This window comes from Chionomys nivalis, chromosome 20 (assembly GCF_950005125.1).
Source record: "Chionomys nivalis chromosome 20, mChiNiv1.1, whole genome shotgun sequence".
NCBI lineage: Eukaryota > Metazoa > Chordata > Mammalia > Rodentia > Cricetidae > Chionomys > Chionomys nivalis.
The window spans coordinates 35,588,182-35,604,929 of record NC_080105.1 but is presented as its reverse complement, the minus strand read 5'-3'; the positions used below and the strand labels follow the sequence as shown (position 1 = coordinate 35,604,929).

At 39.8% G+C, this 16,748-nt stretch overlaps 2 protein-coding genes across 2 annotated transcripts in view; both read left to right on the top strand.

Moving 5' to 3' along the window:
* LOC130862626 (disintegrin and metalloproteinase domain-containing protein 24-like) overlaps positions 1–753 on the top strand; it is a 31,514-nt gene extending 30,761 nt beyond the window's left edge. Inside the window, exon 4 of the mRNA XM_057752337.1 lies at positions 740–753. Coding sequence (XP_057608320.1) covers positions 740–753 — 14 coding nt within the window. The remainder of the gene's footprint in view (positions 1–739) is intronic.
* Positions 754–842: 89 nt separating this feature from the next.
* Positions 843–3,065, top strand: LOC130862625 (disintegrin and metalloproteinase domain-containing protein 25-like). Its single transcript, XM_057752336.1, has one exon. It carries the CDS (start codon positions 843–845, stop codon positions 3,063–3,065), a length of 2,223 nt encoding a protein of 740 aa, XP_057608319.1.
* The last annotated feature ends 13,683 nt before the right edge of the window (positions 3,066–16,748 follow it).

The following is a 16,748-nucleotide window of genomic DNA, read 5'->3' as shown; positions in this document are numbered from 1 at the left end:
AGGAACAAACTGCAAGCAGGAGCTTCTCTGAGGCTCACGGCAGCACTGAATGACTATGAACACAAGCATAGAACACAAGTAGAAAGAAATATCAGGTTTATTTAGTAACAAGACACCAATAGCTTTCCCACCAGGACTTAAGAATTCTGAAATCATGGGCTTTTGGACAGTGATGCTTTGGCATTTTCAAGTGCATAAAAGTGAAGATAGATATATAAAGTTATGGTTTACGGTACAGAGATGATTCTCTGTGTGTGTCTCTGTGTGTGATAAACTGATACTTAAAAAGTAATGTGAACAGTGTTTACAGATCTCTCCTAAGTAAATTTACTGAAAAATTAATGGTTGCAAATTGAAAGAACACTGTGTATGTATTCCAAGTTGATATCTAGACATCAATATTGCTTCATAGAAATATGATAAATGTGGTCATGGTATATTGACAACTTAAGCATTAAATATTTATTGTAGGTATGTGAACTCATATGTTTAAAACAACAGGTCAAATCCATGAGTTCTTTATATAGATTCAGAAAGTAACAACAGTGGTTGATTATAATTCTGACTTATACCTCTAGATTGTACTTCAACAAAATTAAATAGAAGTCAAATGCAAATCAGATGCGAAGTTGTACTGTAAACCAATAACTAATCCATTTAATCTGATACCTGGCTCTTTCTCTTCTACCTTGGCCTGTCCATAACTAAGCTACTCATGTCTGCTTTCTTTATCATTCAGACTTGCTGCGCTAACGCATCCACTCAGTCAGGAGACAGACCATTAAGAGTCAGAACTGCATGCAACCAAGACAAGGGCATTCTCCTTTGATGTCTATGTAGGCATGCTGGCTATGGGGGAGACTGTGGTGCACACAAGGATAAGTCATCTGCAACTCATGCTAGAGATCTTGATCATTCTCTCAACATGGCCCGTGCCTGGGCATGCTCAACACATCAACCTCCCAGAAGTCATGATACCGTTAAGGGTCAGAGGCAACAGAACAATGCAGGCTATGGGATGGCTGACCTATAACCTGCACTTTGGGGGCCAGAGACATTTTATCTACATGAAAGCTAAGAAGTTTTCAATGTCTAGACACCTCTCTGTATTCACCTACACGGAACAAGGTGCTCTACACCAGGACCAGCCCTTTGTCCAGAACAATTGCTACTACCATGGCTATGTGGATGGAGATCCAGAATCAATAGTGGCGCTTACCACCTGTTTGGGGGGCTTTTATGGAATATTACAGATAAATGGGACAGTATATGAAGTCAAGCCCAAGAACCTTTCATCTACATTCGAACATTTGGTTTACAAGATGGACAGCGAGAAGACACAACTACGCCCCATGAGATGTGCATTAACAGAAGAAGAGATAGCAAGGCAAATGAAGCTTCAAGAGAATGATAACCCCACACTGATGCAAAGCAGCTATGAAGGCTGGTGGACCCATAAGCGATTTCTTAACCTGGCATTGGTTGTAGACCATGAGCGAATTCTTTATCTAAACAGCAATCTGTCACGTGTGTTACTGGAAATATTGATGATAGTTGACATGATAAACATGATTTATCGTCCACTGGATCTTGAGGTAGTTTTATTTGGAGTTGAGATGTGGAATGAAGGAAACCAGGTGACAGCAACTGACATAGACGGTTTCCTGACATATTTTTGTTCTTGGAAAACTGTCGCCCTTAACAATCGAATTCCAAATGATATTGCACATCTTTTTGTGCTATATGATTTTGATATATATCTTGGCTTAGCCTATGTTGGAACTGTTTGTATTCCATCTCTTAATTGTGGCGTTGAATCTCTGATAGGCTCTAATATTTTTCAATTTGGACTTACTATAGCACATGAAATGGGTCATAATTTGGGTATGTCGCATGATAATGACTATTGTACCTGTGGGAAGGAAGCTTGCTTAATGGCTGAAACAAACAGTGGCATCTACAAATTCAGTAACTGCAGTTTTGCTGAGTTTTGGCCAGTTTATGCTACTGCCAACTGTATGCACAAGGAAAAGAAGCCAGTAAGCAAATACAAATTAAAAGTCTGTGGGGATGGTGTAGTTGACGATGGAGAGCAGTGTGATTGTGGATCTTCAGAAATGTGTATAAAAGATCCATGTTGTATGAGGGGCTGTACCCTCAGAGCTGGAGCTTCCTGTGCTTTTGGACTTTGCTGCAAAGATTGCCAGATCATGCCATCAGCCACCGTGTGCAGAGAACAGGACAATGAATGTGACCTTCCAGAATGGTGTGACGGACATTCACACGAGTGCCCTAATGATGTCTATTTGCTCGATGGGAGCTCCTGTAAAGATGGTGGCTACTGCTATGAAAAGAGATGTCATAACCGAGATGAACAGTGTCGGCAAATCTTTGGCAAAGAAGCCAGGAGCGCGACTCAGAGATGCTACAGGGAAATCAACAGCCAAGGTGACCGGTTTGGCAACTGTGGTATATTCAGAGACACATACTTAAGATGTAATGACCCAGACATCCTCTGTGGGAGAGTTCAGTGTGAGAATGTGCAAGCTGTTCCTTTTATGGAAGCACATTCCACTGTTCACTGGACTTACCTCAATGGTGTCACCTGTTGGGGAATTGACTACCACTGGGGGATGACAATACCTGACATTGGCCATGTGAAAGACGGCACAGAATGCGGTCCAGGGCATGTGTGCATTAATAGGAAGTGTGTCAGTAAATTAATTTGGGTAAGTGATTGTTCACCCGAGACCTGCAATCTGAAAGGGGTCTGCAATAATTTACACCATTGCCACTGCAACTTTGGGTGGGACCCACCATTTTGCCTTTCACGTGGCAATGGAGGGAGTGTTGACAGTGGCCCTCCTTATAAAAAAGTAGAGAAACCCAAGAAAAATTATTGGAAACTCATCATTTATATTCTTTTTGTTATTGTTTCATTTGCTGTGTTAATTTGGCTTTGTAGTAAGTATGCAATATCTCCTAGGAGTGAAAAAGTCAGTGTTTCCACTTCAGAAGAGGACAAAACATCCAGTGATGTCAGCACTGCTAGCAAAAGCTCATAATTTCCAAGGAACCCCAAACCCTTAAAACATCATGTCTTACCAAGTGTTAACTTGGCCCTTGAAGCATCGCTTGTTTAAGAATCCATGGAACAAAAGCATAGAGATATTTGATATTTCAAGATAAAAACACTCAGCATTCAATAAAAGTTTGGTCCTATTATGTAACTGATGTCGTCACTTCACGCTATATTACAGTGTTCTCAGTAAAGGCCAACCCCAGGGGTCCTGCCAGTGCGTATTTGGTTTTGCCTCTCTCATTTCCAGACTGCCTCTCCTTTTTTTACGCCTCTTGTCATATGGAGAACAGGATTCTTTGGATCCTGTTTGCTCTCTGGAAGTCTTCCCTAGCGGACTCTTCCTACAGGGGAGTCAAGGGGAGACTGGAAACCTGAGGAACTGTTTAGTTGAAGTTCCTGTTAGTGTTGCCTCCGTGGCAGTTCTCACCTGTGTGGGCATCAGCAGCTATCTTTGACCTTCGATTACAGGATGTGGCCTATACCATGTGTAGAAAGCCTTGCACTTTGTCACACTGAATAAGCACGTATTCATTAAAAGCTGTTCTAGGGAGGTGTCTGCAACAGGAGGTATCACTGCCTTTGCGACTTCTAGATGACCTCACTCAGTTGTCTCAGGAGTGGCTGTCAGGTGGTGTTGATAGCGGTTCATAGAGTGGACAGTGGTCGCTGCTAGTTCAGCTGCTAGCTGAAGCAACAGTATTGTCATCTCCAGAGATACAAAACCACTTCTAAACAACCTGACTCCAAAGGGCTGAGTCCTGGGTCTTTGATCCTTTCCTGAATCATAAAGGGTCCAGCACCAAGGCTGCCAAAACCCTCTTCAGACACCAGGTTTCCATAACCAGCAAACTCACTCCCAACCTCTGTGCTGAATATCCTTAGTGTCTTCATGGTGATCTCCAGTCCAGAGGTGGTGGCCACACCACCTAGTTTGCAATGTGTTGGTATCTCAGGAGAGATATTACATGTTATAATTCAAACATAATATTATAGGTCTGAATGCTGAGTGACAGAGAACATTCCTTGTTACAGCAGAGAACAGAGGAAGGAGTCACACATCAAAAGATTTTTTAAATTTTCACTTGTTCATATTACTACCTTCAGACTTTTTTAACTTGTACTTGAGTAGAATTTCTGAAGGTCTCTAAACAGAAGGTATTATCAGCAACAATTGAACTCCTTTCATGTTTTGTGTAGTATAGGATGCAGGGTTATAATGCTTGCTCCATCCATAGAGTGCCTGCCTGACAACTATGAGAACCCGAGGTCTCTAGAATCCATTGGAAAAGTCCAGGTGTGGTGGCTCTGGTGCCTCCGATCCTGGTGCTAGGCAGGAAGACACAGGCAGACTCCTGGGTTCACTCAATGGTCATTATACCCTAATTGATGAACTCCAGGTCAAGAGTCCTTGTCTTCAGGGAAGTGGGCAGAATTTCTGAGGCTGCCACTAGAGGTGGTTTTCCTGTCTCCACATGCTCACGTATGAGCATGTTCACTTTTCTACCCAGCTACATAGGCTCACACAGAAACATGCATATGCACGTACCACATACATACACTTACATGCATTTACAAATAGGTTCAAAACAATTATACTAAAAATTCTGGCAGAATACATATAGGAAGGATTCACTGTCACATTCCTTGTGGGAATAACACCAATAATTCTAATTTAGCTTAGAAAAATCATTTAATAAAAGTGGCTCTCTGTGGTGGTGAGAAGAACTAGACCAAGGGAAATGTCACACAATGGGAATGTGTGAAACAATCTGAAATGAGCAGAGTCAGCCAAGCCTGCCTCTGTTCAGCAGTGGCTACTGGTATCCCCACAGGATTTGATGGTGGTATTTGGCACAGGAAGTCTAAGGATCGCCCTTGAGAGACAGGGAAAGCCCAGGTCTTTTGCTGTGGTATATAGCAACAAATTCGCGAGCAGGGCATTTTTTGTTGTCATGGAAATTATTATTAGCACCATGTGCCATCATTCCCAAGTAATATTTGATGAATTGGAGAATTTTATGGGAGCCTTCTGGACAAGGTTCAAGATCTAAAATCTATAGTTCCATGATCACATTGCATGTGAATACAGGACTGATGTGGAAGGGTCTTCTGTTTGTGTTGATTTCATTGGTTAAGAAAGAAACTGCCTTGGCCCATTTGATAGGCCAGCCTTTAGGTAGGTGGAGTAGACAGAACAGAATGCTGGGAAGAAAGGAAGTGGGGCAGATGCCATGCCTTTCCTCTCCCAGGCAGACGCAATGAAGCTCTGACCCAAGACAGACATAGGCTCAAATCTTCCCGGTAAGCCACCACCTCATGGTGCTACACACATTAATAGATATGGGTTAATCAAGATGTGAGAGCTAGCCATTAAGAGGTTGGAACTATTGGGCCAGGCAGTGTTTAAAAGAATATATTTTCCATGTTATTATTTCCAGGACTAAGCTAGCCTTGTGGGAGCCAGGCAGGATGAAAAGCAGGCCTGCCCGCTGCTTCTTCTACACAGAACGTGAAGGGGCTTCTCTCAAGTACATACAATGTCTCTGTTAGGACACTTCATTGATTTAGAACTTGAATTTGGCAAGAAGGTACAGAGTGGAATGATCTGTGGATTGTAGATGTTAATCCTCACACTCCTTCAGAATTGATGTAGGCATCTATACAGCCATTGAAAGTCCGCAGGCCCTCATAGGAACAGTGCAACAGAGGCATCAAGGAGAGCTTGTCCAAGATGGACAGAAACTCACCTCGAACCTTGATCATCCATGACGGAATGGGAGAATCTAGCTTTTTGGTGTGTTTTTCTAACATAGGAAATAGACTGAAACTCTAGAATATCTTACCTGGAGACTAATTCACTGTATTTATACAATTCCTTGGACACAAACTTTTCTATCCTTGTTATAGCTTGAATATCCCCAGCAAATTCATTTCATTTTCTTTGCCAGTATAATAGTAATTGATGTGGCATAGAAGAGAATTTAGAGACTGCTTTTGTGGATTAAAGCTCCCTTCTAAGCGCTAACCAGCCCCAACGTTGCTTATCTTTGAGATCAAAAGGTATAGCCTATTCAATATTCTTCTAATGAAATGAATTGAGTTCATTATCACATAGTTTGGGATACTGTTACCAGGGAGACATGAACAAGTGTACTTTCCAAATTAAGCATGTACCCATAGACCAGGTAAGAAGACATCCAAGACAGATGGATAAGTATTGTAAATAGGAGGAAAAGCTATTCTTGTGGTACCATAGCAAAGACATTTCTTCACTTTGTCCATGTCACAGTGCTTTGAGGAATCCAGAACCCCAGAGTGACAAACCGCCATGCCTGTAGAAAGGAAATGTTTGATCAACAAAGAATTTATAATATTTGGCTATGTTTGGCTAATTAGGATGTCTTTTTTTTTTAAAAAAAGAATCACTTATTTAAAGGCAGGCTTTATCATTAAAAATCAATCAAGAAACTAGAGAGATAGTCAGAAGTGCCTATGGTACAAACACCATGCTCTAAGTTTTGTGTCCCAGTATCCATACAAAATCTGGACATAGTAACATTATTCTATGACCCCAGGGGTGAGGGTCATGGAGATGTGTAGGAATCTAGATGTCATTGGTCAGCGCAGCCAAATTAATAACCCCTGAAATCACTAAGAGAGCCTGTGTCAAAAATAAGTTGGGGGCAGCACATGGGAAAGTGGTACAGCACCTTGCCTGGTCAAAACCATCAAGCTGGCCTTGATGGTATAAGTGTGGGAGAAGCAACCCTAAGGGCATGAAGGCAGAACTGGCCCCAACACTTGCTCATTGCTGCCAGGGGTTAACTAGCTCTACCAGTGCTGGAGAGCTCACCCTGGTGTTGAAGATGGCAAGAGTACCCTGCAACTACCCAGGCCCAGAACCAGGGTTATGAGTTATCCCACCACAACATCTTCTTCCCCCGCCCCATCTATGATCTACTACTGGAGTGAGTGAAGGGACCACTCCTGCAGACCAGAAGCTACAGGATCACCGTGACACAAGGCAACAGCAGGATAACCAAGAGGAGGTGCAGTGAGGGCCCAGCATCAAGGATGCAGCAGAAACCAGAGACCTCAAACCAGACTACTGACTCTTTGCAATGAACTCTTGCAAGTAAAGATATATGAATAAAAGAGTGTGCTGCATGACTCACTGTGTCACACTACAGCTTCCATGATGAAATTTTATTTTATTTTATTGGGAGGGAGGGCATTGCAAGGGCATAGGGTGAATGCGAATGGACAGGAAATGAATGGAATCGAGTTGCATGATGGGAAAGATACAAAAAAATAAAAGCATTAAAAAAGAAAAACGGTGACATCGTAAGTCATTATCTAGATTGTAAGGAATTAAAATAAGAGCTTTATTCACTCCAAAGGAAGAAAAACATAATTTGGAGAGTGATCAAAGTAGACACTCAAAGTTGATCTTTGGCTTCCACACACACATTCATTCATGAACACATCCACATAGGCACATGGGCACACACACACACACGAACCCATGTAAAACTTCAAAGAACTTGAAGGCTGACATATGAAGAATCAGATGATTATTCTGGGAAGAAAACTATGTGAAGCCAAAAAATGTTTGGTAGCTTGATATAAGTAGAAGGGATCCAGGAACAATTCATGAAGACACCAAGAAAGCTTTTTACTGATTTTCAATGGCCTTCCCGTCACAGCCTCGGCTAATTTGATGGCTTCATTTGAGCAACTGGACTCGTCCAGTACTTTGTTGACAGGAAGTTTGAGAGTGGACGTCTTTCTCTTGTTCCTGATGTTTCAAACAAGCTTTAGCTTCAAATCATTTAGGAGATTGTCAGCTGCCAGCCTTTCCGTGTGGCTTTCATAGGGTCTATGCAAATGACTTCTATGCAGGTTTTTTTGTGTGTGTGTTTGTATAAAAGTGGTGTTTCATTTTGTCAAAAGCTTTTTATCTTTCTTGAGATGATCTTGTGATTGTTTTCTTCTATTCCTATCCTCCTTTTATTTGTGGTACTAGGGGTCTACTACAGGCCATATCCACAGCTCAAGCCTTCATTTGCATCTTAAAGCACTTTTGAATCTTAAATACATTTCACATTTGGTTACATGAACCGTTTATGTACTGTTGAATTTGGAATGATAGTTGACCTGTCCAAAGGAAACCCCCCTCCCCCAAAATCTGGGGCCCTGCTTTCCTTTACCAAAGGAGCCATTTGTTTCCTTATCTGTCTGAAGGGACAAATGGCTGTCTGTGGCACCTGCTGATGTACTAAGGTGCAGGCTGGCCTCCGGGCTCACTCAGCACCTGTGGCTGGTTTCAGCTTTTCTCACCCCTCCCTGCTCTACACACCTCCAACTCCTGTGCTCCCCTCTCCTGTCTTCTCGTTCACACAGCTTCCTTTACAATCCTGCCATTTGTTTATGCATGGGCGCTCTCTTTTGCCTTCCTCCTCTTGGTCCTCTCCATTGTCTTCCTCTCTTGATCCTCCCTCCCATGCCCCTCTCTATTGGTCTCCTTCACTCACTCTCTCTGTATTCCTCTCTGATTAACATCATTATTCTCCTCGTGTATATGTTTGGGGATGAAATTCATTGTCTCTTTCCATACTGGTGGTTTCCTCTAAACCACTTAGCACCAACACACTCTGTTCCTACACCCTTTTGAACACTAAAGGAAGCATACCAAAGATTGCAGAATGCCTAGAGAATGGTGTGAATGTCTTTTCCAGCAAGAACATGATAGAAGGTTAATATCAAGAATATGCATGGACTTAGGTGATGGCTCAGTTTGTAAAGTGCCTGCCACATGAACATGAGGACATGAGCTCTGATCCACAGCAGGAACCACATAAAGAGCCAGACACAGTGTCATATACCTATAATCCCAGAGCTGGGGGTAGATGCAGAAGCAGGTAAACCCCTTAAGTTCACTGGTCAGCCAAACTAACTGAACTGATGACTCCAGGTCTACTGAGAGCTCAAAAAACATGGCAGGTGGGTGAATGACCAAGGAAGATACCAAACAGTAACTTTTGAATCCCCCCACAAGTACATACATTACACAAACATGTACAATGGGTGAACACATGTGCAGTACACCACATGCAAATGTTCACATACTCACAGATAGAAATACACATACTACATAAATGCTCTCACACACACATATACACACACAAGAAAAAACTTAAATAAAACAATAAGGAAACATCCAATCCAGAATATTTTTAAATGAGCTTAATAGAGTTCTCAAAGGAAAAAACCACAAGTGGTTAATAAATAGTGTAGTCTGGTGCTTGGTCCTAGTGATGGTGTTTTTGCCTTCCAGAAGCTTTTTAGTTTCATGAGATTTCATTTGTTAATTGTTGACCTTCGTGCCTACATTATCAGTGTTCTGTTCAGGCGTTGTCTCCTGTGCCAGTGCATTCAAACCTATGCCCTACATTCTATCATATTCAGTGTATCAGGATTTATGTTGGGGAGTCTTTGATCAAACTGGATTTGAATTTTGTGCAGGGTGATCAATATAGACCCATTTGCATTCTTCTACATGCAGATATCTGCTTAGACCAGCAACATTTATTGAAGATGCTTTCTTTTTTTCGTTGCGTCTTTCTGGCTTCTTTTTCAAAATGCAGCTGTCCAGAGGTGTGTGGATATATGTCTGGGTCTTTGATTCAATTCCATTTATCAATGGTCTGTTTTTACAACAATAGCATGTAGTTTTTATTACTATAGCTCTGTAGTACAGATTGAAATCAGGAATGGTAATACCACTGGAAGTTCTTTTATTATACAATTTTGTTTTAGCTATCCTGATTTTTTTTATATGAAGTTGAATATGGTTCCTGCAAGTGCTGTAAAGAATTATGTTGAATTTTTTATGGGGATTGCATTGAATCTGGAGATTGCTTTTGGTAAGATGACCATTTTGCATATGCTAATCCTACCCATCCATGAACATGGGAGATCTTTTCATCTTTTGATATTGTCTTCGATTTCTTTCTTCAGAAACTTGAAGTTTTGTCATTTAAGTCTTTTACTTGCTTGTCTAGAATACCCCGAGGTATTTTATATTATTTGTGGCTATTGTGAAGGGTGTTGTCTCCCTGATTTCTTTCTCAATCCATTTGTTTATTGTATATAGGAGGGATACTGATTTCTTGGAGTTAATCTTGTATCCAGCCACTTCACTAAAGGTTTTTATTAGCTGTAGAAAATCCCTGATAGAATTTTCGGGGTCACATATGTATACCATAATTTCATCTGCAAAAATAATGCTTTGATTTCTTCCTTTTCAATTTGTATTCCCTGGCTCTCCTTCAGTTACATCATTGATGTAGCTAAAACTTCACGTAGTAGACTGAATAGATACGGGAAGAATAGACAGCCTTATCTTGTTCTTGATTTTAGTGGAACTGCTTTGAGTTTCTCTCCATTTAATTTAATAATAGCTACAATCTTGTTGTAAATTGCCTTTATTATGTTTGGATTTGCCCCTTTTATCCCTAATCTCTCATGAAGGGTTGGGTTTTTTCAAGGGCTTTTTCAGCATCTCATGAAAAGATCATGTGTAGATTTTTTGTTTTAGTTTGTTTATATGGTGCATTACATTCACTGATTTTCATATGTTGAACCATCTTTGGAATGAAGCCTACTTGAACACGGTGGATGATCTTTTCGATGTGTTCTTAGATTCAGTTTGAGAGTAATTTATTGAGTGTTTTTGTATCTATGTTAATAAGGAACATTGGTCTGAAATTCCCGTTCTGTTTATTATTTGTGTAGTTTGGGTGTCAGGGTAACTGGCCCCGTAAAATGAACTTTGCAGCATCCCTTCTGTTTTTATTTTGTGGAATAATGTGAAAAGTATTGGCTTAGTTTTTCTTTGAAAGACTGTTGGATTCTGAGCTAAAATACCATCTGACCTTGCCTTTTTATGCTTAGAAGACTTTTAATGACCAGTTCTGTTTCCTTAGAGGTTACAGGTTTATTAAATTATTTATCTGATCTTGCTTTAACTTTGGTAAATAGTATCTATTGACAAAATTATCCATCTTTTTGACTTTTCAATTGTGGAGCATGGATTTTTAGAATATGACTTAATGATTCTTTGGATTTCCTCAGTGTTTGATATGTCCCCATTTTCATTAATGATTTTGGTAATTTGGATATTGGATAATAGTGTGTATAACATGTTGATTTTCTCAAAGAACCAACATTGTTTCATTGGTTTTTTAATTATTTCTTTGTTTCATTTTTATTTTGTTTAAATCAGCCCTGAGTTTAATTATTTTTTGCTGTCTACTCCTCTTGAATGTGTTTACTTCTTTTTGTTCTAGACATTTCAGGTGTGCTGTTAAGCTGGTAGCATGATATCTCTCCAAATGCATGGAGATGCTTAGTGCTATGAATTTTCCTGGTAGCAATACTTCCATTTTTTACATAAATTTGGGCATGGCTGTTATTTATTCTCACTGAATTCTAGAAAGTCATTAATTTCTTCCTTAAACTAGTTATCATTCAACTTAAAGTTATTCCTTTTTATAAATTTGAAGGTTTTCTGTTGTTTCTGTTGATGTTGAAATGAATCTTTTTGGGTTCTTTTGTTTGTTTGTTTTGAGACAAGGTTTCTCTGTAGCTTTGGTGCCCGTCTTAGAACTAGCTCTTGTAGACCAGGCTAGCCTTGAACTCACAGAAATCCACCTGCCTCTGTCTCCCAGGTGCTGGGATTAAAGGCATGTGCCACCACCACCTGGCTGAAATGCATCTTTAATCTGTGGTGGTCTGAAAAGATGCAGGGAATTACTTCAATTTTTTTTTTTTTAAATTTGATGAGCCCTGATCTGTGTCTGAGAAAGTGGTCAACTTTGGAGAAAGTTCCAGTGAGTTGCTGAGTAGAAGGTATATTGTTTTGTGTTTGGGTGAAACATTCTGTAGGTATTGTTAGATCCATTTGAGTCATAGTAACAGTAAGCTCTATTAGTTCTCTGTTTGGTTTTTGTCTGGATGACCTGTCCATTGGTGAAAGTGTGGTAATTAAGGCTCTCACTGTCATTGAATGAGAGTCAATATGTTTTCTAAGCTTTAGTAATGTTTCTTTTACACACATGGATACTCTTGTTTATAATATAATTTTATAAAATAATTGCAATTGCTTAATAGATATTATGAATCGAAATGTCCTCTTGCTATATTTTCTTTTCTTTGATGAGCATGAAGTGTCCTTCCCTATCTGATTTGATTAATTTTCATTTTAAGTTTAGTTTGTTAAATATAAGAATGGTTACAACAGCTGTCTTACTAGGTCCATTAGAAAGTCTTTTTCCAAGACAAGATCTACTGAGTAAGTTGGGAGCATGGGGACCTTGGGAGAGGATTGAAGGGGGGGAAGCAGAGAAAAATGTAGAGCTCAATAAAAATCAATAAAAGAAAAGAAAAAAAGGAAGGGAAAAAAGAAAGGAAGAAGAAAAAAAGCACAGTTTTTCTAACCTTTTATCCTGAGGTAATGTCTATCTTTGACACTGAGATATGTTTTTTGGATGCAGTAGAAGGATTGATCCTGTTTTTGTATCCGTTCTGTTTCTGTCACTGTACTGGGAAGTCCATTGATACTGAGAGATATCAATGACCAGTGAATGTAAGTTAATTACTGTTATTTGGTTATTGTAGTCATTGCTGGTGGTGTGTGTGTGTGCTTCCTTTTTTGGTGTTACTGGTGTGAGATTATTTCTTTCCTGTGTTTTCATGGGTTTAGTTCATCTCTTTGGATTGGAGTTTTCCTTCTAGTACATTCTGTACATTTGGATTTGTAGATAAATATTGTTAAATTTGACTCTATCATGTAATATCTTTTTATTTATTTATCAATAACAATGTTTTATTTATCCATGATGATTAAAAGTTTTTCTGGCTTTAGTAACTCTGAGATGGTATTAGTGGTCTCTTAGTGTTCGCAGCGTATCTGTCCAGGCCCTTCTTGCTTTAGAGTCTCCATTGAGAAGTCACAGTGTAATTCTAATGCATCTATATATTCCTCGGTCTTTCCCCCTTGCAGCTTCTAATATTCTTTCTTTTTATATATGTTTAGTGTTTTGATTACTATGTGGCAAGAAGATTTGTTTTTCTGTTCCAATCCATTTGGTGTTCTGCATGCTTCTTATATCATTATAGGTATCTCCTACTTTAGGTTAGAAAATTTTCTTCTATGATTTTGCTAAACATTTGGACCTTTGAGCTGTGGTTCTTCTCTTTCTTCTATTCCTATTATTCTTAGGTTTGGCCTTTTCACAGTGTTCCAGATTTCCCAGATGTTTTGTGTTGGGAATTTTTTAAATTTAACATTTTCCTTTGGCCAATGTATCCACTTCTTCTGTCTGAGAAGCTCTCTTCCATCTTTTGGGTTCTTTTGGTGAAGCCTGCCCCTGTAGTTCCTATTCATTTACCTAGATTTTTCATTTCTAGAATTTACTTGGTTTGTGGGGTTTTTTGGTTGTTTCTATTTTCATTTTCAGGTCTTGAACAGTTTTATTCATTTCCTTCAACTGTTTTGTTTTTTTCTTTACTTTAAGGGATTTATTTATGCATTTCCTCTTTAGAGACCTCTCTCATCTTTATCAAATGGGTTTTAAGCTCTTTTTCTTGTGCTTCAGCTGTGTCAGAATAATCAGGGCTCGCTCGAGTAGGACAGCTGGACTCTGGTGATGACGTATTGTCCTGTCTGTTGTTGATTGTTTTCTTACACTGATATCTAGGTACTTGGGTTTAGGATGATAGAGGGCTAGGTGCTGATTTCTGACTTTGTCTTTGTTGGATAGATGTTGTGTTCCTTTGTTTCTGTTTACTCTCTGGTCTTCTGGTCTGTGTAGCCTGTGGCTGAGCAGGAGTTCTCTGCCTAAATGAGGCCTGGACTTCTGGTGGCCAACGTGGCCTCTTGTTGAGCAGGGCTCTCAGCTGAAGTTGGGGACTGGGACAGAGACAAGGAGGAGAAGGGGGTTGGGGATAGTGTATAAGAATATTGAAAGAGTGGAGGAGGTCCTCAGGTAGGTGTCTTACCTAGAGTCCTGGCACTTTGCAGGGCCTCTGGTCTATCAGGGAGTACCCACCTAAGTTAGCCTTTGCGTTCTTCAGACTGGAGTGCCCTGCACTTAATCTAGGAGATGCCCATATGAGTTGGGGCCCAGGGGCTAAGACACAGCAATGGGGTGGTAGCAGATTTTTTCTGTGTGGACCTAAGGGAGCAAGTGGGAGAATCCATGGATGGGCAACTGTTGCAGAATATTCGTTAAGATTGTATCACATTTGTTCATGCTGTGGAATATTTGTTTAATGAGAAAATGATGTGTTGTATTCTTTTATGCTGCATCTGTTTAACACTGTGAAGCGATGTTACTTTGCCTGTCTAAAATATCTAACTGGTCTAATAAAGAGTTGAACAGTCAATAACAAGAGAAAGGATATGGGGGGTTTGGAAGGCAGAGAAAATAAAAAGGAGGAGAAATCTGGGCAGGAAAAATCAAAGAGCAAGAAAAGAAGGAGAGCCAGCCACCCAGTCACACAGCCAGACATGGAATAAGAAGGAAAGAAAAGATAGACATAAATAAATAAAGGTAAAAGCCCAGGAGCAAAAGGTAGATAGGATAATTTCAGTTAAGAAAAGCTGTTTGGAGACAAGCCAAGCTAAGGCTGGGCATTTATATGTAACAATAAGTTTCTGTGTGTATTTATTTGGGAGCTAGGTGGCAGGCCCCCCAAAGAGCCAAAAAAATAGCAGTAAAAAACAAACAACAGTAGGTAACCTACCTTTTCTTCTGACTGGTGTGACCTACACTTGAGAAGGAGATGTCAGTCTGAGTAGGGGCCTGAGACACGGCAATGGGAGTAGGGGAAAGGAAGGAAGTTATGATGTTGGTTGGGTCTAGGGGACTGAACCATGGGAGTGGAAGAGTTCCATGCACAGTTGGAAAACCAGTTCTAACAGACTTGGCCTTTTCTTCTGGATGGTGTAACCTGCAGCTGAGCAGGGGATGTCCACGTGAGTTGGGGGCTGGGACACCTGGTAGATTGGGTCTGCAGTAACCAAACTTAGAGAGTGGGAGAATTACAAGGGCTGGCGGCCTACCTCTTCTGACTGGCATGGCCTGAACTTGAGCAGAGGATATGATCCTGGCATTGATTTCCTTGACAACAATCTGAATGATTCCTTATTCTTGGCTTCCTTCTCTCCCTTTTAACCTGAGTAGTGTGTGTGTGTAGGAATTCACCGCCCCTTTCCATACTGGTAGTTTTCACAAAACTATTCAACACCAGTGTGCACTGTTCACAGAGATTTTGGAAGCGAGTCAATGAGTGAAGCGAGCTTATGGAATGCTATAAAAATCTTTACCAACTACAATGGGGTAGAAGGCAAATATCAAAAATACACAGGCCTTGCCAGGTGGTGGTGATGCATGCCTTTAGTGGATTATGTTATTTAATCTTCCAGAGTGTATGTATATTTGATAGTGTCTTATACAATTGATTTGTGTCTTCACTTCATTTTGCTCAGCAAGAATATAAAGAATTATTTCCATCCCCCTGTATTAGTTAAGACTTCCACTTTTGTCCTAACATTTGATCTCTTTTAGAGAAAGCTCTGTGGATACTAGGATTGTCTATTCTGCAGTCCTTGGGTGGATTATTATGTAACTGTTATTAAGTCCATTTATTCTATGATATCATTTAACGCAGAAACCAATTATTGACTTGTTTTTTGCCAGAATGATGAAAATAATCTGAGGCCTTGTGGGCAACATGAACAAAAGTACAGAAGTTTTAATAATTATATGACTTATGGAGAACATGCAGATGGCAATAAAGAAATGAGATTCATTCATTTTGAAAAGTTACTAAGGCATAATAGAAAATCTGATTACTCATACTGAGGAAATAATGAGTATCATTACTCATGCTGAGCAAGGGGGTTGAGATGGGGAAAGAGTGGAATAGAATCTTAGCCAGTTGCCAGGTTCCATAGCCAGAGAGTTTCTTGTTACCATGCAGTTCAATCTAGAACTCAACCATGTGAAAGACAAAGGAAGGTGGGGACGAATATTCTCTTTGTCATGTAGAGTCTCAAAAATAATCTGTGTTTCAAATGGTATATGAAACAAGCTATTATTAGAAAAGATGATGGACATTGCTACTTCGCCTGCCAGTAAGTCATTCAATAACTTGACATTAGAGGATAGAAACACAGGTATTTAGACTATAAATCCACATACACAAACACACACCATAATTCTTACCCAGTATTTCAGACCTTGTCCAGATAAAAGAAACACTGTCTGACTTTTACCCTATTCTGCTCTGTTTGTTTGATTGGGCATTCTAAACATTTTTAATGTGTGATTACTCTTGCTTTGAATGACATTGAACTAGTCATTGCAACAGAATTATGCTAGATCGTAACTACAGAGATTGATGATTTTAATGAAGCTGTGCAAAGAAAACAATGGACAGATTTTGAAAGTCAGATTTCAGGTTTCTGTATTGTATGGCACTCTGCATCTTTATAAATGAATATGTTGCAGTTACTCATGAGCTGTGTTGAGTCAAGGTGTAAAATATTACAGATAGTACAAAGATATCTTATTCTTTCAGCATATTTCCCTTTAAG

Bases quoted from the DNA above. Each gene is read 5' to 3' on its own strand.
- LOC130862625 (XM_057752336.1), top strand. From the start codon at position 843: ATGCTGGCTATGGGGGAGACTGTGGTGCACACAAGGATAAGTCATCTG.